General features: G+C 44.2%; 1 protein-coding gene across 1 annotated transcript; it reads right to left on the minus strand.

Annotated features, from left to right (window-relative positions):
• Nucleotides 1-5,299: 5,299 nt before the first annotated feature.
• CHRNA1 (cholinergic receptor nicotinic alpha 1 subunit) lies at nt 5,300-23,744 on the minus strand. The gene is made up of 9 exons (XM_008062643.2): nt 23,702-23,744; nt 15,969-16,114; nt 15,816-15,860; nt 14,367-14,476; nt 11,848-12,043; nt 10,813-11,050; nt 7,581-7,804; nt 6,208-6,447; nt 5,300-5,570 (listed from the first exon to the last, which is right to left on the minus strand). The coding sequence occupies exons 1-9, from the start codon at nt 23,742-23,744 to the stop codon at nt 5,439-5,441; spliced, it is 1,374 nt and encodes a 457-aa protein (XP_008060834.1). The 3' UTR covers nt 5,300-5,438.
• Nucleotides 23,745-26,634: the final 2,890 nt, after the last annotated feature.

Here is a 26,634-nt window from a genome sequence, read left to right on the forward strand (position 1 = left end):
CCAGGATCAAATCACCACTGCCTCAATCTCCAGAGCTCAGGCGATCCTCCTGTCTCAGCCTCCTGTATTTGGGACTACAGCAGCGCCCTACCGCACCCAGCCAATCTTATTCTTTGTAGGCACAGGATCTCCCTGTGTTGCCCAGGCTGCTCTCTTTGAACTTTTGGGCTCCAGCAATCCTGCCTCAGCCTCCCAAAGTACTGGGATAACAGGTATGCCACTGCACCCAACCGTTGAATGCTTAATAGCTTAGGGGACTTTCTCATGTCCTGCTCTGGCACTTGGCACTTACTCATGCTTTGGACCTCACTAGCCAAGCGAGAAAGGAAACTCAGCCTCCCCGACTAGTACAAAGTGCTTCTGATGCCTAGACAGTTTCTTGCTTACCAGGATTTGAGATTTGACCTTTTTTCTTCAGCTATTAATTGTCCCTCTTAATAAACGCTTTTTATTGTGGTGGAAAAAAAAGTAACAACTCTTTTTTTTTTTTTTTTTTTGAGTTGGAGTCTCACTCTGTCACTCAGACTGGAGTGCAGTGGCACGCTCCCGGCCACCACAGCCTCGACCTGCTGGGCTCCAGCGATCCTTCCGCCTCAGCCTTCCAAGTAGCCGGAACTACAGGCGCATGCTACCACACCCGACTAACGGTTGGTTTATTGTAGAGATGAGGTCTCACTAAGTTGCCTAGGCGGGTCTCAAACCCGCGGGCTCAGGCAATCCACTCACCTCGACCTCCCAAAGCGCTGGGATTACAGGCTGAGCCACCGAGCCTGGTAAGATAAAAACTCTTAAAAATGTGTATACATTTTTTTGGCACTCCTGGTGTATGAAACAATTAAAAAGTAAATATTTGCTTTTCTTAAAATACAGATTTTTGGGCCAGGCTCGGTGGCTCAGACTGTAATCTCGCACCTTAGAGGCCGAGGTGAGTGAATTGTCTGAGCCCGTGGGTTCAAGACCCGCCTGGGCAACTTGGTGAGACCTCATCTCTACAATAAATCAAAAAATCAGCCAGGCATGGTAGCGCACACCTGTAGTTCCAGTTACTTGGAGGGCTGAGGGGGAAGGATTGCTGGAGCCCAGCAGGTCCAGGCTGCGGTGGCCAAGAGCGGCCACTGCACTCCAGTCTGGGCGACTGAGTGAGACTCCAACTCAAAAAAAACAAAAAAAACAAAAAAACCCCAAAACAACAGATTTTTGTTTTGGGAAGAAAATGAAAATTCTAAAGCAGATAATCTTATTTTAGCTATAGAAGATAATTTTAAAGTGTTGACTGTGGTTGGTAAAAATTATATTTACCTAGCTTAGTTAAAAGGTGAATGGTTTTCTGGTAACTTCCTAATTATTTGTCATGGTCAACTGAGTTTATTAAAATAAACTATCAGTGTTCATTCATATGTAGCAGCAAAATTCATTATTTCGGTGCATTTTAAAGAAGATGATTGTTTCTCTAAAATGCATAAAAGGTAATACACTTCTTTTTATTTTGAGTTGGAGTCTCACTCTGTTGCCCAGGCTAGAGTGCAGAGGCATGCTTATAGCCACCTTAGCCTTGACCTGCTGGGCTCAGGGGATCCTTCCACCTCAGCCTTCCAAGTAGCTGGAACTACAGATGCATGCCACTATGCCCAGCTAATTTTTTGATTTATTGTAGAGACAAGATCTTGTCAAGTTGCCCAGGCTGGTCTCAAACCCTGGGCTCAGGCAATCCTCTCACCTCTACCTCCTAAAGTGCTGGGATTACAGGCTTGAGCCACCACACCCAATGCAATAGACTTCTTTAAAGTGCTAAAAGGTGAATGGTTTTCTGGTAACTTCCTAATTATTTGTCATGGTCAACTGAGTTTATTAAGATAAACTATCAGTGTTCATTCATATGTAGCAGCAAACTTCATTATTTCGGTGCATTTTAAAGAAGATGATTGTTGGGTTGCTCCCAGGCCTTAGTAGAAACTGAATGCTTGACCACAAGCCACCAAATTGCCATGCAACCTGAGCTGCCTACTATGAACTGGGTGTTTTCTGATCCATCAAGCCATAAAGTTGGGTGTACATAGCAGCACTCCATCAAAGGAGGTAATACCTACACGGTGGGGCTGAATTAGGTCCTGAAGGCACAAGTTATGTGGCCCAAATGCCCACAGCTCCTGGTCCTCCTGCACTGCCTTCTCTCTTCCAACCTGCACCCATGGCTTCATGGGGGAGTTCCTAAGGTCAGTTGCCACAGGAAGAGAAGCTAAGAAGGGATTATGGTGTTAGCACGGTGTTAGAAATTGGTCTACTCCACAGTGGAGGTCAGGAAGAGCATGTCTGGAAAACAGGAGTTCAGTGAGGGTGTTTCTTAGCATTGCTGTACTCTGGTTAAGTCCAATGGGAAATTACAACAACCCAACCCAGACAGGACTACAAATGGCCCAGACCTCTCAGGAACGAAGGTTTGGGCCATGCTGCCAGGTAAAGAACCTCAATTTATGGAGATGCTTGCTGAAGACAAAGGGAATACAGAATGGATAGTAGAAGGTGGTTACAGATACCACTGGCTCAACCACGTGACCAGTTACAAAAACAAGGACTGTAATTGACATAAGTATTTCTTCTCTATTTTCTTAGGAACACATCTGTCTGTATATATACATATATTAAACAAATAACTTTGTTTTCATTCTTCTCTCATTCCTTTATTCTGTAACATAAGGTGTACTGACTCTATATCATTATTTAAGAATAATTTTACGCCGGGCTTGGTGGCTCAACCTGTAATCCCGCACCTTTGGGAGGCTGAGGTGAGTGGATTGCTTGAGCCTGCGGGTTCGAGACCCGCCTGGGCAGTGAGACCTCATCTCTACAATAAATCAAAAAATCAGCCGGGTGTGATAACGCATGCCTGTAATTTCGGCTACTTGGAAGGCTGAGGCGGAAGGATCGCCAGAGCCCAGCAGGTCGAGGCTGCGGTGGCCGGGAGCGGCCACTGCACTCCAGTCTCAGTGACAGAGTGAGACTCCAACTCAAAAAAAAAAAAGAATAATTTTACATCATGGAGAAACTTAGACATTGCTCAAGGACTTTACCTCCTCTTCTGGGAAAGGGATTAGTGAGTTTTTGATTGTATGCAGGATAGTTGTATCATGTTAGGTGGAATTATGATCTTTTATTCTCTTTATCTAGAGATTAAGTATGGTTTAAGGAGACATATATGAGTGCCCAAAAGGGGTGGACTTGTGGGCACACTTGCCTCTGAGTGTCAGCCCCCTTTCCAATCTGTGAAAGGTGAATAATAAACTTTACCTCTTTCTACTTTCTTTAAAAAAAGAAAAGGGGTGGGCTTGTGATGGTTAATTTTGGGGGGTCAACTTGACGGGAGTAAGAAATACCTAGAGAACTGGTAAAAAAAGTACTTCCGGGTGTGTCCAGGAAAGTGTTTCCAGAGGAGATTGATGCATCAGTCAGTGGGCTGAGCAGTGAAGATCTGCCCTCAATGCAGGCAGGAGCGATTCAATTGGCCAGGGCCTTTATAGAACACAAAAAAAGCAGAGGAAAGGCGAATTCTTGTCTTTTTCTCTCCTGGACCTGGGATACTTCTTCTGTCCTTGGACATTAGAACTCCAGTCTCTACAGCCTTTGGACTATAGTAGCAGCCCCCTGGTTTCTCAGGCCTTCCACCTCAGATTAAGCATTACGCCATTGGGTTTCCTAGTTCTGAGGCCTTTTCACTTGGCCCAAGCCATGCTATCAGCTTCCCAGGGTCTCCAGCTTGTATACAGCCTGTTGTGGGACTTCTCATCCCAAATTGCATGAACCAACTCATTCATTCTCTCTCTCCTCTCCTGCTCCCTGCACCCTGCCACACACACACATCTTATTGGTTCTGTCTCTGTAGAGAACCCTGACTAATACAACAGATGGGTTGTAGTAATTTGAAGGTGACTAATTGAGCCTGAAGCTGTACAGTTTCTAGCTTTTAGGTAAACTATATTGTGTACTACAGAGAAAAGAAATTACTTTCTCTACTACTTCAGAATTTCTGAAAATGGTGATGAATGTACACATTTCTGTTATCATTTTTAGGACTTGATTCCAAAACATGACTAGAATAAGGACTTGGGGGGAGGGGGAAAGACAGGAATTTTAATTGGGAAGGCAGAAAGATGGTTAATACGAAGACTGAAGCTCTCAGAAACACTGACCAGAGTCACAGAATGGCCAAGATCAAGCTAAGGCAGCTGGGAGAGCAAGTGAGCCAGAGAACTGGCCCAGCCTGGAGCTGGTTTGGAATCTCAAGGTCTGGATTTAAATCTCAATTCTTTTAGTTTGAGCAAAGAACTTAACCCCCCTGAAATTCAGTTTTCTCATTTGTAAAACAAGAATATTATGGGGATATTCTGAAAGCTATGAGAATGAAACAAAACGATATAAGCAAGACGATTTCCATAGTGTCCAGCCCTCACACTCAATACTGTTAGGACCAATTTTCCTTCAGACCCTAAGAATCAAACCTAGGTGCCATGTTAGACTGCAAAACCTACCTTCACCTCCTGGTTCTAGAAATATACTTTAAAGCATAGTATTTTTGATGCAGCTTACGTTTTGGTGGCCATTCTGAAGCTTATTTTGTTTTCCTTTCCACAGCATTCTCGGTTTCTAAGTCAGATACTTTGTCTCTTTGGGACTGGTAGATGGGACTCTCCTAGTAGGTACAAAACCGGCTCTTAAGCAAATAGTATACTCCCTGTTTAAAAAAAAAAAAGACAGTGGCCAGGCATGGTGACTCATGCCTATAATCCCAGCATTTTGGGAGGCAGAGGTTGGCAGATTGCTTGAGAGCAGCCCGGGCAACACAGTGAAAACCTCGTCTACAAAAAAAATTAAAAAATTAACAGGGTGATGGTTCTCGCCTGTAGTCCCAGCTACTTGGGATGCTGAAGTGGAAGAATCACCTGAGCCCAGGAGGTTGAGGTTGCCGTGAGCCATGATAGTCGTGACCATGCCACTGCACTCCAACCTGGTGACAGAGTAAGACCCTAACTCAAAAACAAAAACATAAAAAACAGCAATTCCCTGGTTGTCTAGTGGTTAGGAAAAATAAATAACTAAATACAGCAGCAATGACAATGCAACAGAAAACCTTGATTACTTTAGGCAAAACTCTTCCAGACACCATTTGGAAATGGACACTTTTTTTCAGCAATCCGCCAGTTTCATTTCCTGAAAAGGATTCACTCTCCCAGAATACACAGCAGAATTGAAGAGAGAAGCAGTGTGAAAATACTTCGAGGCCACAACCTTATTTATGTAAACACAAATATTATCATTAATGATAAGTACAGAAAATCACACATTTGATAAGTGAGAGGGTATCAAAGTAGACAAATCTTCTCTCTTTCCCTCCTCTCTCTGCTCTGGTAGGTTCCAGAGCAGAACTAGGCCTACTCAGCTTCTGCTCATCCTTGCTGATTTAATTCAATGAGCCGACCTGCGAACACTGCTAGGGTTCCGATGATACAGACCAGCATGAAGACTCCGAGGAGGATGTGGTCCATCACCATGGCAACATACTTCCACTCCTCCGCCGCCTGGGAGAGAGGAGAGTGTTAGAATTTCCCTAAGATGGTTATTGGACTTACAAGATCCATGTATTAACTATGGGTCTTTCAACTTCTAGATCTTGAAGCCCTCAACATCCCGTGGCTGGCATTATGATCTTTATTTTATTTATTTGTTTAGAGTTGGAGACTCACTCTGTAGCCCAGCCTGGAGTGCAATGGCATGATCACACCTCACCACAGCCTCAAAATGCTGGACTCAGGCGATCTTTCCACTTCAGCCTCCCAAATAGCTGGGACTATAAGTGCATGACACTATACCCAACTAATTTTTTTTATTTTTATTTTTTTGTAGAGACGCAGTCTTGCTATGTCGCCCAGATAAGTCTCGAACTCCTGGTCTCAAGTGATCCTCCTGCCTTGGTCTCCCAAAGTACTGGGAATACAGGCATGAGCCACTGTACCTGGTGTGATCTTAATTTTTTTAAATAGAGTATTCAGAATGTGATGACTTACTAAGGTGGCCTAGAGGTGGTCACCAACGTATGTCTTAGGTCAGAAGCAGCCCCTTGAATGCCAACCTCCAGTCAAGTCAAACCCATCCATCTGCGCTCATGCATTTGACCATTTAAACTCAGAGGTGCCGATGTCAAGTCACAAAGCTTACATTATTGGACTCCTGGTCTGACTTCATGGTCTCTGCGATGTATTTGATGCCTTCAATGGCACTTTTCACCTCAGGGTGTTTGATCAGGGGAGAGTGGAAGCCCATGGGTGGAGGCCCTGGCTTCCCAGAAATGTCGGAAATATCAATGTCTTCTGTAAAAATCTTTTTGTCTTGTTTTTCTCTGGATGGTCTTTTCATTGTGGAGAAAAACATGATATTTGGGATAGTGTCGATAAAAACCTAGCATAAAAAAGAAATTCATGCGTGAGAATTATTGTCAACAGTCTTTGAATTAGCAATAGGATCTTGGGAAATTCATTTAGCGTCTCTGGGCCTCAGCTTCCTTGTCCTTAAAACAAAAAGATCATTTTAGATTTTCTCAAAGTTTCCACCCTGTGTATTCTGGGTAAGTCAAGTAACTACGGTAACAGTGATGGTTCTGTAATGCGGGAAGCTCGCCGCTGGAGGGAGCACGTGAGCAGCCATCGGTTTCACAAGGTACCAATGGCGTTTAAGCTTCAGGACCCCCATACAGGCACCGGAAACGCCCCAGCGATGTGTTCTCAAGAGTCTTTGATTAAAGAAGGAGCTCCTCCGCCTCAAACATATAAGCTTCCGGCTCCACAAAACAACCAACTAGTTTCCTCCGTTTCCTATTCCTGGAGAAACTGCAACATAGGTATTGCCAGGAGTCATCCAACAGTCTCTGTAGAAACAAGGACTCTTAATCTCCTCCAAAAAGAGTACATTGCAAGTGGTAGATTGTCAGTTACTGACAAATATTTTGCATGCTGCACAAATGATCCTGGACTTTAGTGTCTCTGTGAAGTTTTATCAAAAATAGATATATTTGAAATGTTAAACTTTTAAGTTCAATAATGTGAATATTTGAGACCAAGTACTTCACTAAAACTCACTTTTTGACCCCCTCTTACGGGGAAGCCCTCCTCCCCACATCTAACCTTCATACTATTCTCAACAAACTTTATTTTACCAGCAAAAAATAAGCAAGTCTGTTCACAATTTGGAAGACATACAAACAGAAATCTAGAGAATTTCACAGCATTTGAATAAAAAGACAAACAGTCACTTACTCATCTTCTCTAATCAAAGAGATTCTATAAACTTGAACTTGGAGTGGGCTTTGTAAATTCTGTGTTTCTTTTCTCTCTGGGAAGGCTACATGGGTTATTTATCCCTAGATAAATAAAGAGACCAAAATAATGCTCGTTCCAAAAAGTCCTTAAAGTCGGGAAAGGACTATCAGGTCCTAAATACCCTCAAGTATTAGCTAGAAATCCACTGGCTACATGGAAGGGGAGACCTGCAGATGTCCCCTCTGTGTGAAGTCTTCAGGGAACTCGCCCACTCACCTTCCGCACCCACTCAGGCATGACATGGGTGCTGGGCGAGCGGTGGTGCGTGTTGATGACAATGACAGTGATGATGATGGATGCGATGACAAACACCATGGTGAACAACATGTATTTCCCAATCAAGGGCACGGCACTGGAGGTGGAAGGGATCAGCTCCACAATGACCAGAAGGAACACAGTCAAAGACAGTAGGACAGAGATGCTCAGAGTCATCTTCTCCCCTAGAAAAACAAAACAGAAACGCAGTCACCCACCTGTGATACGCCTCCCCCCCCAATTTACATGTTAATGTCCTAAGCCCCAGGCCCTCAAAATGTGACTTTGGAGACAGGGCTTCTAAAGAGGTAATTAAGTTAAAATGAGGTCATGGGAGGCTAATCCAATATGATTTAGAGGCCGGGCTTGGTGGCTCAGCCTGTAATCCTAGCACTTTGGGAGGCTAAGGCGAGTGGATTGCCTGAACCCATGAGTTCGAGACCAGCTGGGGCAAGTTGGCAAGCCCTCATCTCTACAAAAAGTAGAAAATGAGCCAGGTGTGGTAGCGCACGCCTGTAGTTCCAGCTCCTTGGAAGCCTGAAGCAGAAGGATCGCTGTAGCCCAGCAGGTCAATGTTGGGGTGGCCGTGAGTATACCACTGCACTCCAGGCTGGGTGATGGAGTGAGACTCCAACTCAAAAAAAAAAGAGGTGATTAGAACACATATGTAGAGGGAAGACCATGTGCAGATGCAGGGAGAAGGCGGTCATTTATGAACCCAGGAGACAGGCCTCAGAAGAAACTAACCCTGCTGACACCTTGATCTTGGACTTCTAAGCTCCAGAACTGCCAGAAAATAAATGTCTGTTGCTTAAGTCACCTGGTCTGTGGTATTTTGTATAGCAACCCAAGCAAACAAATTCACCACTGAAACCCAAGGGTAAGAGAAATGTGACCGGCATGTTCTCAAAGCATTATTCTGGGGAATTTTTTTTCCTACTGAACATCCCATGCGATCTGTGCACCTTAACTTTTCTGATAACAGCAAGTGACAAGAATTCCCATGAGAGACTGCCACGCAGGAGACAGTTGCTTCATCTCATGCCCCCGAATTCCATGTCTTGATGGAGCTCAGAGAACTGAAAGGAGGTCTGGGTTGGCAAGCCAGGCCCAGGATGGTAGCTTTTGCTTCTGTAGTCTGAACCTCCCCAAACTGAACCACAGCCTGGCCTGCTTGTTACCCAGGAGGTGGATGGGCAGCCCCGAATACTTGAATATTTCTCTCATTATGGAAGTAAGCTACAAGATCAAAACTATGAAAAGGACAAAGTCTGCAAGGCCAAGGAGTTCCCCTTCTCATCCTGAGTGACCTTCTGGTACAATGATTTCACACCTCTCACTTTCATGTAAGAGGAAGTTGGTCTTCTCACTTATTTCTTGTTTTGTTTTGTTTTTCCTATTCAGGCAACAGGGATTCTCCCAGCCCACACTCCTTTTCTTTCATCTCAAGGATCTTGTCTGGGCAAAAAACCTTTGTGTGCCCTGCTTTCTACTATGGAGTTTTGCCCATACTGGATGCTTCCAGAAGCTAGAGTAGAAGTATGTATTGGATACAGAGAGAGTGCAAACAAGAAATTGTCAGTTCTATCTGGTGGGTAGGAAAACTTTCAAAAGTGAAAAAGAACAGAATTATAAATATGAAAGTATATCAAGTCACAGAAAATTTATTGATTAATAATAATAATAGCTAACATTTATCATGCAAAGTCATTGTCCTAAGTGCTTTTCAAGTGTCAATCATTTGATCTTTATGGACACTCTGGTTTGTTTCCATAATGCCCTGTCAGTGTTTTCTCTACTCACTTTAAAAAGTTTTACTTGATTAGAAGGTTGAAAAAACTATTTGAGTTTGTGATCATTTGTTTGAAAATGACCAGACTAGGCAACATAGCAAGACTTCGTCTCTACAAAAAAATAAAAAAAATTAGCCAGGTTTGGTGGCACGTGCCTGTAGTCATAGCTACTCAGGAGGTTGAGGCAGAAGGATCACCTGAGTCCAGGAGATCAAGGCTGCCATGAGCCATAATGGCACCACTGCACTTCAGTCTGGATGACAGTGAGACCCTGACCCAAAATAACAAAAACAACAAAAATGAGTGCAATCACTAGAACATGCATTCTGTGGGGCCAGACATTTTCTTTCTCTCTATTGTCTCTCTGCCACATAGCAGGTGTTCAACAGATACTGCTGGCTCAGTGAATGAATCCTTTTTTTCCCTTTATTGGCAAGTTGGATTTAAACTTTTGTGTGTATTTAAATGACTTTATAAAATTGCTCCCTGTCATAGTCGGAGGACTATCTGTAGCATCTTGTTTTTTTTTTTTTTGACCCCAGTCGACCTGCTGGGTTCCGGCGATCCTTCCGCCTCAGCCTTCTAAGTAGCCAGAACTACAGGCGTGCGCTACCACACCTGGCTAATTTTTGATTTATTGTAGAGAAGAGGTCTCGCCAAGTTGCCGGGGCTTGTCTTGAACCCACAGGCTCAGGCAACCCACTTGCCTCGGCCTCCCAAAGTGCTGGGATTACAGGCTGAGCCGCCGAGCCCGGTTCACCTTTCTTTTTTCCTCCTTGCCTGCCATAAATTGTTTATGAGTGATGACCTGCTGGCAGGCACATGGGTACCGATTCCCCATTTTTGGTAGATTGTAGGTATTTGATGAAATTATGTCACAGATGTGCTGAATCAGCAGGAGGTAAGTAAGTTGTCCAGGCTGATATGTGAGGAAGAAGGGCCACCTGGGTGTGTGGCCTCATGTGTAAAGAGATCGCCATTTGGAAATCGGGTAGTGAAAGCTATTTTCCAGTGGCAGGCAGTGAGGAAAGGAGCAAACCAGATTTGCTGATACAGAGAAACTGACATCCTAGGGGAAGGGGCATGAGAAGTGTGTGTGATCGCGCGCCTTGCCCGGCACGTTTCTGGGCATACGGTTGGTATCCACTTTCCTAGGCTGAGCTATGGATGCACATTTTTAGGGATGCATTGCCGACTCTGGATGTCGCCCCAGCCGTGAGCCCCACCCGCAGCAGCTTCCACCACTGCACACGCCCACTCAGGACGTGCGTCTTCCCAACCGTGATGCTGTGGGCTTGTCTGCCTCTGTTGGTTAGCACATGATTATTTCTGGCTTTCCCCAGAATAGCAGCACGAGACCCAGAAGCATCCGCAGTGGCAGTCATGGCAACTGCACCCACCTGAGTCTGTGGGCAGGTAGAACACCAGGCCGGTTAAGAAGGAGAAGAGCAGGCAGGGGATGATGACGTTGACGATGAAGTAGAGGGGCAGACGCTGCATGACAAAGTGGTAGGTGATGTCCAGGTAGGGCGTGTTGGGGCAGCAGGAATAGAACACCCAGTGCTTCCAGCCCCGGGACTCCTTGATCACCCACTCTCCGCTCTCCATAAAGTTGCTCAGGTCTGGCTGGTCACTCTCCTGAGAAGTGAAATGAGGCTTGGAAATCCCAGCCAAGTCACCCCGAGGAGGGCCAGGGTTTCTTAATCCTCAATGACTAGGCCAGAGACTCCAGCTCCATGGGTCATATACCCAGAGGGACCCCTGGGCCACTAATGCTTTTTTGGGTCTTTGGTTGCTTTCCTAAAATATAAAGAGGTTTGGACTATTGGTAGTCTCCATTTTGGCTACACTTTCAAGTCACCTGGAAGCTTTGAAACATAGTGGTGCCCTTGCCCCACCCCAGACTGACTATATTAGGGTTCTCAAGACTGATCCTGGGCATGGGGAATTCTTTGAAGCTCTCAGTTAGTTCTCATGAGTGGCACAACAAGAACCATCCCAGTGGCGGTTCCTGCTGGTAATCCCAGCACTTTAGGAGGCTGAGGCAGGAGGATTGCTTGAGCCCAGGCGTTCAAGACCCGCCTGGGCAACATAGCAAGACCTCATCTCTTCAAAAAATCAAAAAAAGCCGCACGTGGTGGTACATGACTGTAATCTCAGCTACTCAGGAGACTGAGGCAGAAGGACCACCTGAGCCCAGTAGGATCGAGGCTGCAGTGAGTTGTGATTGTGCCACTGCACTCCAGCCTAGGTGACAGAGTGAGACCCTGACTCAAAAAGAACAAAAAAGAGCCTTCTCAACCAATTAGAACCATCACATCAGATGATTCCCAGTTTAAACTGGTGCTGAGAGCCTAGATTATCCAGGGGCAGAGTTAGAGACCTGAGTCATACTTTTCCAGAAACCAGCCTCATCACATGGAGTTACCATCTACCTGGTCGATGGCCACCACAGAGCCATCATAGGTCCAAGTGCCCAGCTTCATGCTGCAGTTCTGTTCATCAAAGGGAAAATGGGTGACGATGATCTCACAGTAGCTTTTAAAGATGGCTGGAGGTGTCCATGTAATATGACCAGTGTAGTCCAGGAGCACTTTTGTGAACTTGACAATGGCAAAGTCACCATCTGCGCTACAGTTGGGATAGAAGACAAAAATGGTTCCAAGTGACAGACGAGCCTTCCATTCATCTTGGGGACATTAACAGAAGACAGCTGCTAATTATTCAGGTGTTAATTATAGAAGCTTTCTTTCAGGCAGTGTCATTTTTTGTCTATTGCAATGTTTCCTAAATTTGATAGTAGGAATCACTGGGGTGCTTGTTAAAAATACAGATTCCTGCACACCATGTAAGTGAACCCTGAATCAGAACACCTGGGGAAGAACGTGGGAACCTGTGGTTTTAAAGACATAACAGGGCAACTCCCTCAGGTCCTCTCCTACTGTGGGAGCTTTTCTGTCTTCTCAATAAGTCCTGCTTTCTCAACAAAAAAAAAAGAAAAGAAAAGAAAAGAAAAGAAAGAAAGAAATAACAGGCAGTGTGGGTATGCTGTATCCCAGGTTTTTTTCCCCAGCCCACAGTAATATTTGTAATGTTAATCTCTTATCATTCCATCCTCAATCTACTTTGAGACTGTGACAAGTAGGCTGAGGAAGGGTCTACTATCTTATTAAGAACTATTTAGAACTCAGTGGAGAGGGATCACAAACTCAGATGCCTCCAGGGCCAGACAGGTGAGAAATGCATGTCCAGTGAGATTGTGCTGGACAGGGAGCTCCTGTCACCTCTCAGGAAAGTGATACCATGCATTGTCACCCGTGGCGTCCTCATGGGAGTGAGGGCCCAACGTGGCCAGTTGTTTGGATTCATCCTCAAAAGCTAGAAATCTAGATTTTTTTAAAAATTAAACTAAAAATTAGCCTGGGCAATATAGTGAGACTTTACAAAACATTAAAAAATTAGTGAGGCGTAGTGGCACGTGCCTGTAGTCCCAATTACTTGGAGGCTGAGGCAGAAGGATTGCCTGAGATCAGGAGGCCAAGGCTGTGGTAAACCATGATCATGCCATGGCACTCCAGCCTGGGCAACAGAGTGAGACTCCGGCTCCAATAAATGAATAAATAAAACAAAAGTAAACAATTTCCAGATGTTTAGGGGTTGCATATTTCTAGAGAGGCTAAAAATTCTGATTTTATTGGGATATTTCCCGAGTTTTAAATGCTGGCAATGGTTTCTTATTTAAAGACAAAACAAAACACGCTTTTTCTACGGGCCTCATTCAGTCAGCTTACTCTTTCTGTAAACAGCATGTGTTCCAGGGACTTGCAGAGAACAGGGATTTAGAATAAATGTTGAATGTGTGGGGTGAGGTTTGCCTCAGTAGGCTTTCAGGGACATAATGGCCTACACTGATCCCTTGTGTCATAAATCAAGAGATTTTCCTCCCATTGATTTTTCCTTGGGGTGAAGTGGGGCTCTTTACTCAGAAACCTGCCCCAAAGAGCAGAAGGTCTTAAATTCATCTTAATCTCTCCCAGTGGGCAGGTGAAATAGGGTCCTGCCCCCCTCAGGGTGTTCCTGAGTGAGCCTATCAGAAGAACCAGAGGGTTTTCATTGCTTCCCTCAGATTCTTACTGGAAGAGAAACTTCACATAAGGTTCTCTGCTCTGTCAGTCTGTTTGTCCAAAAATACAAATGACTGGGTAATTTGGTTCAAGCTTGAATCCCCAGTATAATTGAACAATATGTGGTAGAAAACCCAAACTGAGGAGGGGCTGCCGTATAGGGTACTGTTTTCATTCACTGGCCTTGTCGTGTTCCCTAGGTCCCCAGGACGCACAGCTTCCCCACTCCCGACACATGCTGTGTCATGTCAGGCCGTAAATCCTCCAGGCTGAGGTGAATGCTCCCACCTGAGGGTGACGCTCTTTGAAATGAACATTTCCTGACAAATGAAGGGCAGTGATAATGAACGTGTCATGAAACCGCAGTGTCTGGAATCACATTATAATTTCACACCATGCAGTCTGTCGCGGCCCAGTAGATGGCCAACGCAGTTGTCCCTGGCCATCGGCAGCATTGGGTGTGGGATGGCCTTCAGGATGTGACCAATAACAACCCCAGAGGTTCAGACCAATTTGGTAGGGAAGACACTGGAGTCCAAAGAACTCCGGGATAGGAAGTTTGGGTACCTTGGACAGTTGCTACATGCCCGACAGGAACTCTCAGGGATTAAATGTCCCGTACCCTCAGCCCGGATTCCGTTCGGCTCCCATAATCATGTCTCTTTATAACTGAGACACCATATGGCACCCCTGGCCTGTCAACTGGCTCTTGGTTTCTAGGGTTATTGGCGCTAATCATGGTAAGAAGCATTCTGAGAATGTAGCCCTTCAATTATGTCACGTGACTCCCTCTGCCCCAGGCGTGTCCCTCCCCCGCCAGTCTTGCTTACTTGTTATAGAGAACAAGGTCTGGGCGCCAGATCTTTTCTGAGGGAATGTGAATTTTTTTCACACCACCATAGTCGTCTGGATTCCATTTTAGGTTGTAATCCACCCATTGCTGGAAATGGAGACATTTAGCCAATCAAAAAGCCAAAAGCATTCACTCCTTAAAACCTTAGAGTTATCAAGGGCCCTAGGTCCCATCAAGAGCATGGGAATTCAGATATTGACAGAAATTGTTAGTCCGTAGGGGAAAAAAAAGTTTGATTCAAAATTCAGCTTTCATTTTAGTAAACAACAATGTCACACATACGGCACTATTCTTTGCACTTAACTCATTTTGTCCTCACAACAATCCTGCACAGTAAAAGCGATTATTGGCACCATTTTACAGATGAGGAAACAAAGATACCCCTAATTCATGATACCCCTAAGTCATGCAGTTGGGAGATGGCAAATCTACCATGTCATCCTGTCCACCCCCAGGAAAGGAGACTGACCCTAGTGTGAACATTTTCCTCAAGCAGCCATCATCATTTTTTTTGTTATATATTATCCTACATTACAAAAGTAATCCAGGTTGAACATCTCAAATCTGAAATCTGAAATGCTCCAACATTCAAAACTTTTTGAGCACCAATACGACACGCAAAGGAAATGCTCATCAAGGCATGTTAGATTTGGGATTTAAGATGCTCAACCAGTAAATATATGCTTTTTTTTTTTAAGTCCAAAATCTGAAACACTTCTGGTCCCAAGCATTTTGGATGAGTGTTATTCAACCTGTCTATGCCCAGTGCAGCAAAGTTGGATAACACAATGTTATGGGTTGAATTGTGTCCCCCTAAATTTCATATTGAAGTCCTAACCCCCAGAACTTAAGATTGTGATCTTATTTGAAGATAGTACCTTCACAGAGGTTATTAAATTAAACTGATTTATTAAGATAGACCTTCATCCAGTACGAGTGGTGTTCTTATAAAAGGGAGACATTTAAAAACATATATATATATATATATATATATATATATATATATATATGACATAAGTGATTATATATGTATATATAATGATAGCTATATCTCACACCAACAAGCCGAGTATACAGGCTTGGGACAGATCCTTCCTTCATAGCCCTCAGAAGAAACTAACCTGCCAACACCTCAACTCCAGATTTCTAGTCTCCAGAATCGTAAGATGATACATTTCTGTTGTTTTGGCCACCCAGGGTGTGGCACGTTGTTGTGGCAGCCCTAGCAAACTAACACATACAGAAAAAGCCCAAAGTTAAAAAAAAAAAAAATCCAGCAAACAGGATCCATGCCCTCATCATCCCAAAATATTTACTTTAAACATTTTGGTGTATATCCTTGTTACCCAGATTGATTTCCTCTGGGCCCAGGTTTCATTTCAAGGTGAATAAAGACAACATAAATGCCATTATCCAGCTGAATTACCTGTTTCAGACGAACGTTGGTTGTCACAATCTGATTTACTTCATCCTGGAAAAAGACAAGGCCCCATCTTTAGGGAGAAAAGAGGGGAGTAGAAGGCAGGATGCTCTGGGGTGAGAGGTGCAGTTTACGGGGCACCGGGCGCTCTTGTCTCACCACATTGATGAGTTGTATCAGCTGCAGGCCCACGGTGACCTCCACGGCGTTGCGGTGGTCTTCCACCGGCCGCACCACATTGCTGTAGTCTTTAAATAACTTTGCCACCAGACGGGTCTCATGTTCAGAGCCCAGGACAAGGCCAGCTGAGAGAGCAAATGACACCCATACTGTCAGATTCTGCTCCACACCCTCCATACACACGGTCATGAAGAACTGAGGCATAACCAGCTAATGGAAGGCCTGCAGGCCTTCTCATCAAGGGGTCTGTAATGCAGCTGCTATTGCCCTTAAGTTTCTTTCCAAGCATAGTTGTGGGTATGGTCCCTCACCAGGCAACAGTAGGGCCAGATGATCACAACACTTGTATTTTGGACAGGTGATCTTCCTTAATACAGCTCCTGGCTGAATCAAGTTTGCCAGATGCAAGAACACACAAGAAACAAAGGCCCACAAGAATAGCCAATTTCAGCCAGGCATGGTGGCTCACACCTGTAATCCCAACACGTTTGGAGGCCAAGGCAGGGAGAGGATTGCTTGAGCCCAGGAGTTGGAGACCAGCCTGGGCAACATAGTGAGACCTCATCTCTGCAAAAAAATAAAAAAATTAGCCAGGTGTGATGGTGCACACATGTAGTCCGAGATACTTGGGGACCTGAGGCAGAGCCCAGGAGATGGAGGCTGCAGGTGCAGTGAGCAGGGTGAGACCCTAACAGAAGAAGAAGAAGAAGGAGGAGGAGGAGGAGGAGGAGGAGAAGAAGAAGAAGAAAAATAATAATAAGAAGAAGAGGTGGAGGAGGAGGAGGAAGATGAGGAAGAAGAAGAAAAGGGGGATAAGAGGAAGAGGAGGAGGAGGGGAAGAAGGAAGAGGAGGAGAAGGAGAAAAAAAGGCCAATCTCAATATTTTGGAGTCTGGTCATGGTGTAATAAAATCTTGAATTGGTTGCTCTCAGATCTCATGACACCATGAAGAGCCAACAATTGATGTTGGTTCACACCTACCAAAATGGCCACAGTTAACAAAGTGGAAAATAACAAAGATTGATGAGGTTGTAGAGAAATTGGACATCATATGCTGCTGGTAGGAATGTAAAATGATGGTTCCTCAACAAGTTAAACACAGAGGGACCTTATGACCCAGAGTTCCATTCCTAGGTACACAACCAAAAGAACAGCAGCACTATTTACAACAGCCAAAAGGTGGAAACAACCCAAGTGTTTATCAGCAGATAAACAGATGAACAAATTATGGCATACCCATATAAGAGACTATTATTCAGCCATAAACAGGAATGATGTACTGATATGTGCTACAACATGGGTAAACCTTGAAAACATTCCGCTAAGTGAAAGAAGACAGGCGTGGAGAGGCACACATGTTGCATGATTTCATCTATGTGAAATATCCAGAACAGGTAAATTTCATCTATGTGAAATAGCCAGAACAGAGACAGAAAGCAGATTCGTAGTTGCTAGGAACTCTGGGGTAGAGAGAAACAGGGTGGGACGGTTTTCCAGACATGAAGATTCCTTTGGGGATGATGAAAGGTTCTGAAGCTAGATCATGGTGATGGCTGGGTAACACTGTGAATATATTTAATGCCGCTGAATTGTATACTTTAGAATGGTTCAAATGGTAAATTTTATGTAATGCGTATTTTGCCACAATTAAGAAAATACTACTGCAGGTGAATACATGTCTCAACGAGTTGTTAAAATGAAGTGAAAACTGTGCTTTGGTGTCTTGGGCTTGGGGCTCCTATTTGGAACATGAAAAATTCCAAGGAATCTTCACTGCATTTTCCTTCAGGCTAGAGAGCAATATGGAGTCCTCTCGGAGACCGCAGCTCTTTGCATCTGCTGTTGTGGGATCCTCATCAGCCTCAGAAGCAGCAGGCAGGCAGACACTCTCACCTGAAGTTTGGAGAGTTGGGACACTTGGCCAAGGTCATGCAGCTGAGGGGGGGGCAAAGCTCAAATGAGAAGCTCATCATTCTGCGCCGTGCTCCTGCCCTGACTCTCAATATTAAGCGTGTGCTGCGGGCTGTCCTGGCAATCTCACAACTGCATGTACCATGATTCCTATGAGAAAATGTGTTCCAAATGCCAACAAGTGCCTCATGAAGGATCTTTGTAACTCAAGCCTTGTGTGGATTGGGGGCCGCTGCCTGTTTAGGGCTGGGAGAGGAAGTAGACACATGATCCTTGTGCCCTGATTTGTGTAACCAGATCTCCTCTTTCCACGGATTCCTGCTGAGGCCACTGTGATTTCTCCCTGGGCCAAGAAAACTTTATTTTATTTTATTTTTTTGAATCAGAGTCTCAATCTGTCACCCAGACTGGAGTGCAATGGTAATCTCATGGCCACCACAGCCTCCACCTTCTGGGCTTAGGCGATCCTTCTGCCTCAGGCTTCCAAGTAGCTGGAACCACAGGCGCACACCACTATGGCCAGCTAATTTTTTGATTTATTGTAAGACAAGGTCTCGCCAAGTTGCCCGGGCTGATCTCGAACCTCTGGGCTCAGACAATCCTCTCACTTCTGCCTCCCAAAGTGCTGGGATTATAGATGTGAGCCACCGCACCTGGCAAGAAGACTTTAAAATTGAATGAGTGAGTTGCTTTTTCTTTTTTCCCCAGGACTATTAACATATCACCTCTAAGACAAGTTATTATTTTTCTTTATTTTTTTCCTTGAGTCCTACGTTTGGAAGAGTTTGCCAACAAAGTAGTTTTAAGTAAAAAGTAATTACTTTTGAGCCGGATGCAGTGGCTCATGCCTATAATAATCCCAGTGCTTTGGGAGGTAGAAGCATGAGGATTGCCAGAGCTCAGGGATTCAAGGCCAGCCTAGGCAACATGGTGAAACCGTGTCTCTACGATAAATCAGAAAATTAGCCGGCCATGGTGGTGTGTACCTGTGGTTCCAGCTACTTAGAAGGCTGAGGCAGAAGGATCACCTGAGTCCAGCAGGCCGAGGCTGCAGTGGTTGTGGGCATGTCGCTGCACCCAACCTGGGTGACAGAGTGACACTCTGACTCAAAAAAAAAATAGTAATTACTTTTTCTATTTTTATTAACCAATAAAAATAATAGCTAACACATCCACTTAAGTGCTGGATACATTTCTATGCACTTTTTTTTTCTACATGCTTTATTTATACTAACTCTTTCAACCCTCACAACTGGGTGAGGTAGGTGATATTATTGTACCCAGTCTACAGACGAGGAAATTGAGGCACAGAGAGGTTAAGTGACTTGACCAGATTTCATAAGTTGTGGAACCAGGATTCAAATCCAGAGCCCAGGTTCTCAACTACTCTTTCTCATCCAGAACTTTGTATCTGCTTGACATAACAAATGTTATGCTATGAAGCGATGCATTTTCATCCCCCGCCTCCAAAATGTGTGTTTTAATTATCCCATAGAGCTCTATCAAAAACCCTGTATTTGTATGATCTTATTAAATCCTTATAATGATCCTATGCAGCAAGTTTTTACTCCTACTTTACAGACGGGAAACTGAGGTTCAGAGGGCTGAGCAAGGTATTCTTGGCTCCCCACTAGTTGGAGGTGGGATTATAAATGGAGACAGTTTACCTCCTCCCTGAAGGTAAATGTGTCGTTTCCATTTGGAAGCTTGAAGCTTTCAATGTAGCTTAAATATCTATGTGGGGAACCCCTGACCTAGCCTACCTCTTCATTTCTGGCATCCCAAGTTTTCTGAACCCCACAGATTCCAAGGGCACCCAAGGTACCAATCACACGAGCTTTCACATGGCTTCTTCCCAAAACCACCTGCATTTGAGGACCTTCTGAAGTAGTGTGTTGTTCGAAGACCACTTTTTGCAGCTACCCCTTGAGTCCCTGAAACATGGCATCTTTCTGTCTTCCATATGTTGTCTATCCCAGGTCCCGTCTACCCCAGGGTGAAGGGTATGGGCTGAAGTGGATCACCCGGTGCCTTGGCCACTGAGTCTGAAGCTGTTTCTTTGACATTTCCCTGGGCTGCTTATTTTTAGATGACCACTTACTCCAGTTTGACAGGAAGAAAATACTAGAAACTCCAGACAGAGCTGATGGTCAGCATTATGTAGCAGGAAAAGTATGCAGGCCAACCCTAAGGTCCACTAAGGAGAAAGGAAGGCAGGGTAGCAGGCATGGTCAGCACTCCATGGACAGTCACCTTCTCCTCTCCCACCTTAGCCAATAACAAGGTGCCTTGTTCCTTCCATAAGAAATTTCTAAGAAGGTCTTCGTTTTTTAGGTTGGATTCATTAGTATTCTTTTCTTTTTTCCTCTCCAAATCAGGGTAGAGTGATAGAAAACTTGCAGGACTCACAGGCAGAATTCTGTATTTCTTCCAAAGTCCAATATGGCTTGGGAAATTGGACGAGTTCTTCATGGATTTAATGACTCACAGTAAATACTTTCATAAAAAGACAGGGTATATGCTGGTGGGAATGCAAACTAGTGCAACCTCTTTGGAAGACAGTGTGGTGATTTCTGAAAGAACTAGAAACTGACCTTCCATATGACCCAGCAATCCCCTCATTGGGAATATACCCAGAGGAACTCAAATCATTCTACAAAAAAGATACCTGCACATGCATGTTTGTTGCACCTCTATCACAATAGCAAAAACATAGAACCAACCATGCTGCCCATCGAAGCTGAACTGGATTAAAAAAATGTAGCACATATACACAGTGGAATATTATGCAGCCATAAAGAAGGACAAACACATGGACTTTGTGGCAACCTGGATGGATTTTTAGTCAATGATCTATCACAGAAACAAAGAGCAGAGTACCATATGTTCTCACTCATAAGTGGACCTTGAACAATTATCATAATACTATAAAAAAGGGATTGGCAGTAGCAGGAAACTGCGGGGAGTGGGGGTGGGATTGGCTGTTGAGGGAAACTGCCAGGGGAGGGAGGGGCACATCTCATTAATAAGGGTAACTGCATAATGAGCATTTATATACCTGACTCTGAATTGTACCCCACATCTTTAAAATATTTTTTAAGGATTATAAAACTATTTATTGACCACTGCTCACCAGTATTTACAATAAAGTAAACAATATACAGTTGGATAACATTCTGATTACTACAAAGTTGTTTTTCCTGGCTGCTGCTGAACCAGTAAAGACAATACTGAAAGGACTTGAGTCTAAGTGTAAGGAATGAGTTGGGGTAAAGAAAAAACATGCAAGTCAATTAGTCTAGATTACAAGTTTGTTCACCCATTTATGACAGCAGACCCTACACCACCAACATTTCTAAATGTCTGATTAGGCTTCCATGAGCCAAGTCTTAGACATCCCACGAATCATGACCTTTCAGTCAGTATAGCACACGAATTTCAACTTTTTGTTAAGGAATGGCTCACTAGAGGAACTGTTAAATGTCCATTTAACTAAGTCTTCTTTAGCTAATTAAAACACCCTGGGATTTGTCTAGTTTCCTTATCTGAACGGTGAAATTGTTAGTAGTGATAAAATTTTTCCCTTTACATTTAAAAAAAAAAAAATTGAAACAGGCAGGGTGTAAATAAACAAACATGCAGAGAAGCAGTTAAATAATGTCAAATGTCAAATCTCCTTTTTTAAAGCAAAATTATATCTGTAATGTTTAGTCACATGGAGGTAACTTTAATTTATCCACCAAATATTTGTTGAGCATTTTCTGTGAGCAAAGCATTGTTTTAGGAGTTTTGAGATATTCAAAGATGACTCTGACAGGAATCCTGTCTTTCTACATTCGTGGAGATTGGCATTTGTCATTTACATAAATGACTGTGAACAAGTTGGAAAATGACAGGCCATAAGAAAGGTGGCTGAGAGGTACTTGGGATTGAAAAGCAGAAGGGAGGAAAAGGTTGACATAAGTGCTGTGTAAATAGAAAGGGATCATGATGTGTTGAGCTAATGCAGGAAAGGTGTCCCCGGTATAAATGAGAAGTATCCAACAGAATGATTCTAAGTAGGGAAACTTGACCACAATTTCAGAGTGTTCTTTTTGTGTTGTATTGACCCCATCTGTATTTTTGTGTAAAAAATCGTCCCCCTGGGTTGGGCAAAAGGAGTTTTAGACTGTCACTAGTCACTGTGGGTAATTCTTTGCTCCCCTCCCTCCCTTCCTTCCTTCCTTCCTCCCTTCCTTAGAGATAGGGTCTCGCTCTGCTGCCCAGATTAATCTCAAACTCTTGGCCTTAAGCCATCTTCCTGCCTCAGCTTCTCAAATTGCTTGGATTACAGGGGTAAGCCACCACACCCAGCCTACTGTGAGTACGTCTTACCTTAACCCGATGCTGTGTCTCTTGCTACCTCTGGCTATTTCAGGCTGTGTTTTCTGACTGTGCCTATAACAAATCGAGTCTCCCACTGATCTCATTCCAAAATTTACAAATTAAGTGACCTTGGGCAGGTCAGCTCATGTTTTCGGCTTTAATTTCCTTATGGTAAAAAATTGAGGACACTGGATGTCCTGACCTAGCTCTAAATTTCTATGAACCACCCATGGGCATAAATATATAGCAGCACACTCTAGATTTTATCTAAATACATATCGCATACTTCTTTTAATAGCTAAACATGCGTTTTGGAGGTCTTTGGTATCCTAAGAGATATCTTAAGGATTTTTATATAGAGGCATATCATTTGAGAATTTTCATTGAGTGTGGTGTTTGTGCACGCATGTGCACAAACACACACACACACACACACACACACACACACACACACACACACACACACACACCAGGCCTGCCTTGGTTGGATCAAGTCCTGATCCCACAGGATACAATTTATCTAAGTTGAGGCTATTTTCCTCAACTCTGCTATTGAAAAAAATTAATAATGAAGCCCTTTACCTCTTGCCCAGAAGGCCTGTGTTTGTCAGAGCAATATTAGAAAAGAGAAATCACAGGATGTCAGCCACCTTGTTTCTCAGTTGGGGTGATTCACCAGTAAACTTTTATATGAAGTAATCAGCAAACATCTATTTCCCTCGACCGGAAGTTTGAGATTCAGGATAGCATGTCAGCTGCTGTGTTGTGACACATTCCAGAGCAGAATGCAGGTCAAGGGCTGCACAAGGTTTTATAGTTTCAATTCAAATCCAAACCTACATGTAACATCCTTTTAAAAAAGTAATTCATTCATATGGAATTTTTTTAAATTCAGAAACTAGAGAAAATTACAAAATACTTCTATCTCTATGGAGGGAGTTTAGTTACAACTATTTACACGGGTTCTCTCTCCAGCACATGCAGCTGTCCATCAATCCTCTTCATTATTTGAATTCTTCCAGAGCAGTAAAACGACTTTTCAACTGTATTGTTTGTGATTATAAGTCACTGCCTTAAGTCCCTATAGCTGTTCAAATGTGAAAGCGGCTTCAGGAAGCTGCCGTGGTCTACAAGTGGTACTTGTTGAATTCCTTGGTTCACTTCATATGGGTGAGTCGGGAGCCAGGCGCTGACGGAGGGAGAGACCTGCATGTCTACCGTGTAGCCTTTGGCTGGGAAGTAGTTATTTTAACTGAGTAACACAAACTAAAAATCTTTATCCAGAAACCCAATCAAGCCAACATCCAGAAGACACTGACAGCACAGGCTCCGGCTGGTGAGGCCCTGCCACTCTGTGTTCCCCTCAAAGAAGCAAGACTTTGGGTGCCTCAGCCTCAAAAGAGAGCCCTCTCCCCACTGCCGATCCTAGCACTTACCCAAGTAGAATCCAATGAGCAGGAGAGCGGGCCGGGGCTCCATGGGCTGTGGGCGCTGGCTTTGACTGGTGGCAGAGTGGTGTCCTGTGCTGCTCGCTGGCACTCTCTGGCTGGGCACTCGACTGCTAGAGAGTTTGGAAAGTGAGTCGGCTCAGCGGAGCTATTGTTTTACACCACCTGTTCACAGCAGCGACAGCTGGGCTGCACCCGGCCCTGAAGTCCTAGGAGTCAGTCACTAAGGGTTGTACATGATGATAGGTATGCCTCACTTTATACAATTGCTACACCCTTGACAAGTTGAGTATGAACTACATTGTATTTTAAATGTACCACCAGTCAGGCCTTAATGAAAAATCTTACAGAAAGGAAGGAAGGAATTATTTTGAATGGTGTGTAAACCCTCTCTTTTGTGTAAACCAGAACCTCATTTCTGTAGGTTGATTTATTAGGATCATTTGATTTGAGTAGATAGTCCTAAACTACAAAAGTCCACATTCTACAAACAGGAGAATCCGTTTCCTCTGCTTCCGAGTTAGGCTAGGGGATTTGAGACTGCATGAATTTCAGAAGACTGTGGTTAGCCTTGACTCTGCACCTGAAGAACCTCCCATGTTTGTCTCGGCTTGATTTTTTAACAAAAGACAGCTTCTTCCATAAAACCAGTTTTACTGGCCCCTGGAATGGCTGTTCCAACCCCTGTCTCGTGTCAGGCAATACTCCCACGTAGACTGTTAGCTGGAGCAAACTACCCACCTCCCAATGCCCTGTTATCCCAGTGAAGGGTCATTATCATGAACAAATGTCTCACCACAGCAGCTGTTCTGAGTTCCTGCTTCCTTCCATTCATTCCTCTGCCTACTCTCACTCAGGGAAGCAAAGAACAGTGGTTCTACTTTTCAATCCCTTTGTTTTAAAAACAGCCAAAAAACCAGCAGTTAGTAATTACTCGATCTGAGCAGTGTTTGTACCCAAACTCAGCTTCAGGGTTTGAGATAAGTCCCTCAGAGGAATGAAACTTGTTCCTTCGGTGCCTCCTTTCTATGTGGAATTAAGTGAGAAAGGTCCATCTCAAGCTCAAAAATAGTGCCCTGACAAATCCCCCCATTCCAACAAATCATTAGAGAAGGGATTTGGAGGGCAGAGGAGAGAATTTTCTATTTTCTTGTTTAAACTGCAGGCAATCAGTTAAGTATTCACTAAAAAAAATTTGCTTCTCTGCCTTCCATAGCATAGCCCTGTGGCTGCCTCCCCAGGGAGTGCAATCCCCACCCCCACTCAGCCCCTTCCATCTTGGTGGGGTCACGTGACGTGCAAGGAGAAATTTTCTTAGACTCACAAACCTACCAGAGCTCACCCCTGCCCTCTAGCCTCTGGCTGACTGACTGGAATGGACTTGACCCCCAAGGTAACCTCAGAAGCCACCTTTGGAAGGTGGCTTTGCTTTTGGCATTCTGGATCCTTGAATGGCTCCATGGACTCCCTCCCAACCCTCCTCACTGCCACCGCCCAACCTGGTTACCACCCAGCACTATTTCAGTGAGAACAAAACATTTATTGTGTTGAGCCATTGAAATTTTGGAGTTTATTTTTTAGGGCAGCTAGTGTTATAATAACTAATTTTTTGAAATATAGGCCCTTGCACTTGGGTCGTGTGGCTAAAAATAGATTCTAGACTATATAGCACTGCCGGGGGAAGGCAAGAAAATTGATACTGGAGGCTGAAGAGATGAAGACCCACGGTCTATAGTAGCAAATTATTCAATAAAATGGTTGTCCTCAATTACTTGGTAAGCAAGGTGTCTCCTGGGCCTGTGACTTTCAGAGAAGAGATGAGCACGAAGTTAGCACATGTTGGTTCTTACTTGCTTTGCTTAGCAAGTCAATACAAAGAAGAGTTGACCACAGGTCAGAACTTGCTGGTTTAAGAGCAGAAAGGAGAGGGAAGAGAATAAGTCCAGGAATTTGGAGCCTTTGCTTTGAACCTCAAAGAGTAACTGATACCATGGAAAAGAGGCTTTGAGCAACAAAAACCCATCAAGACTTCTCATTAAACTGGTCATTTCTCTATGACAGCAAAGATCAGTTTAAGGGGGCTTTCAACTTAAGTCTGTTTTTTTTTTCAGACGACTTCAAGAAGGTTGAGGGAGGGAGGCCTAATGGTTGGGATGCCAAGAAATGAATCAGGCTTGAGACAAGCGTAAGGAACCCTCTGTGTGCATACTGGCACATGGAAGTGACTGGAAACAAATATTTCAGAAGCTTACTCAGTATTTGAAGGAATTGTATTGCCACAGAGTTTATGAACTCAGACTACAAAAGCTTTGGTTGTTCAAAGCTTAAAACTCTTCTTGGATGCCCAAACACATACCCTCAAGAAAGCAGGCTACAATGTCTGCATAGTCTCCTGGGGGTGCTATCCCAGCTGTTCATTTCAGATGTGACTCCATTATATGACTCCAGATGTGAAGTGTAACAGACCAAGGAGAACCTCCCAGGGGGCACAGCCAGGGACCTCAGATAGCAACGGACAAGGGAGCAAATTCAGGTTGGAATGAGGAGTCTGTTGCAGACCTTCTCTGTGGCCACTTGGGTTTCCTTGGCTTTCTGCTGACTGCCAACACCTGTGACCCTCTGCCTGAGAGATTTGTTTTTTTCTTTTCTGGTGATAGGAACGCATGGGACAAGCCGGAAGTGCAAAAGTGTTATTGCCTCCAGAAATAGGTCTTAATCAATGACAGAGGATAAATACTCCAGCGTCCTCACCTCTCAGAGTGGGCAACTCCCAAGCGTGCCCTGCCCTGTCTCTCAGTGGAATTCGCCCCTGTTACCTGGGGTGGAAATGTCTTAATCCTTCCTTTATTGGCTCCATTGTCTTCTCGTCTCATTCTCTCTCTACCATCTCTCAAGTTAACTCACAGGGTTAGTTTCTGGGG

The sequence above is a fragment of the Carlito syrichta genome, unplaced genomic scaffold (genome assembly GCF_000164805.1).
Source record: "Carlito syrichta isolate Samal-C Ts95f unplaced genomic scaffold, Tarsius_syrichta-2.0.1 Scaffold305785, whole genome shotgun sequence".
Lineage (NCBI taxonomy): Eukaryota > Metazoa > Chordata > Mammalia > Primates > Tarsiidae > Carlito > Carlito syrichta.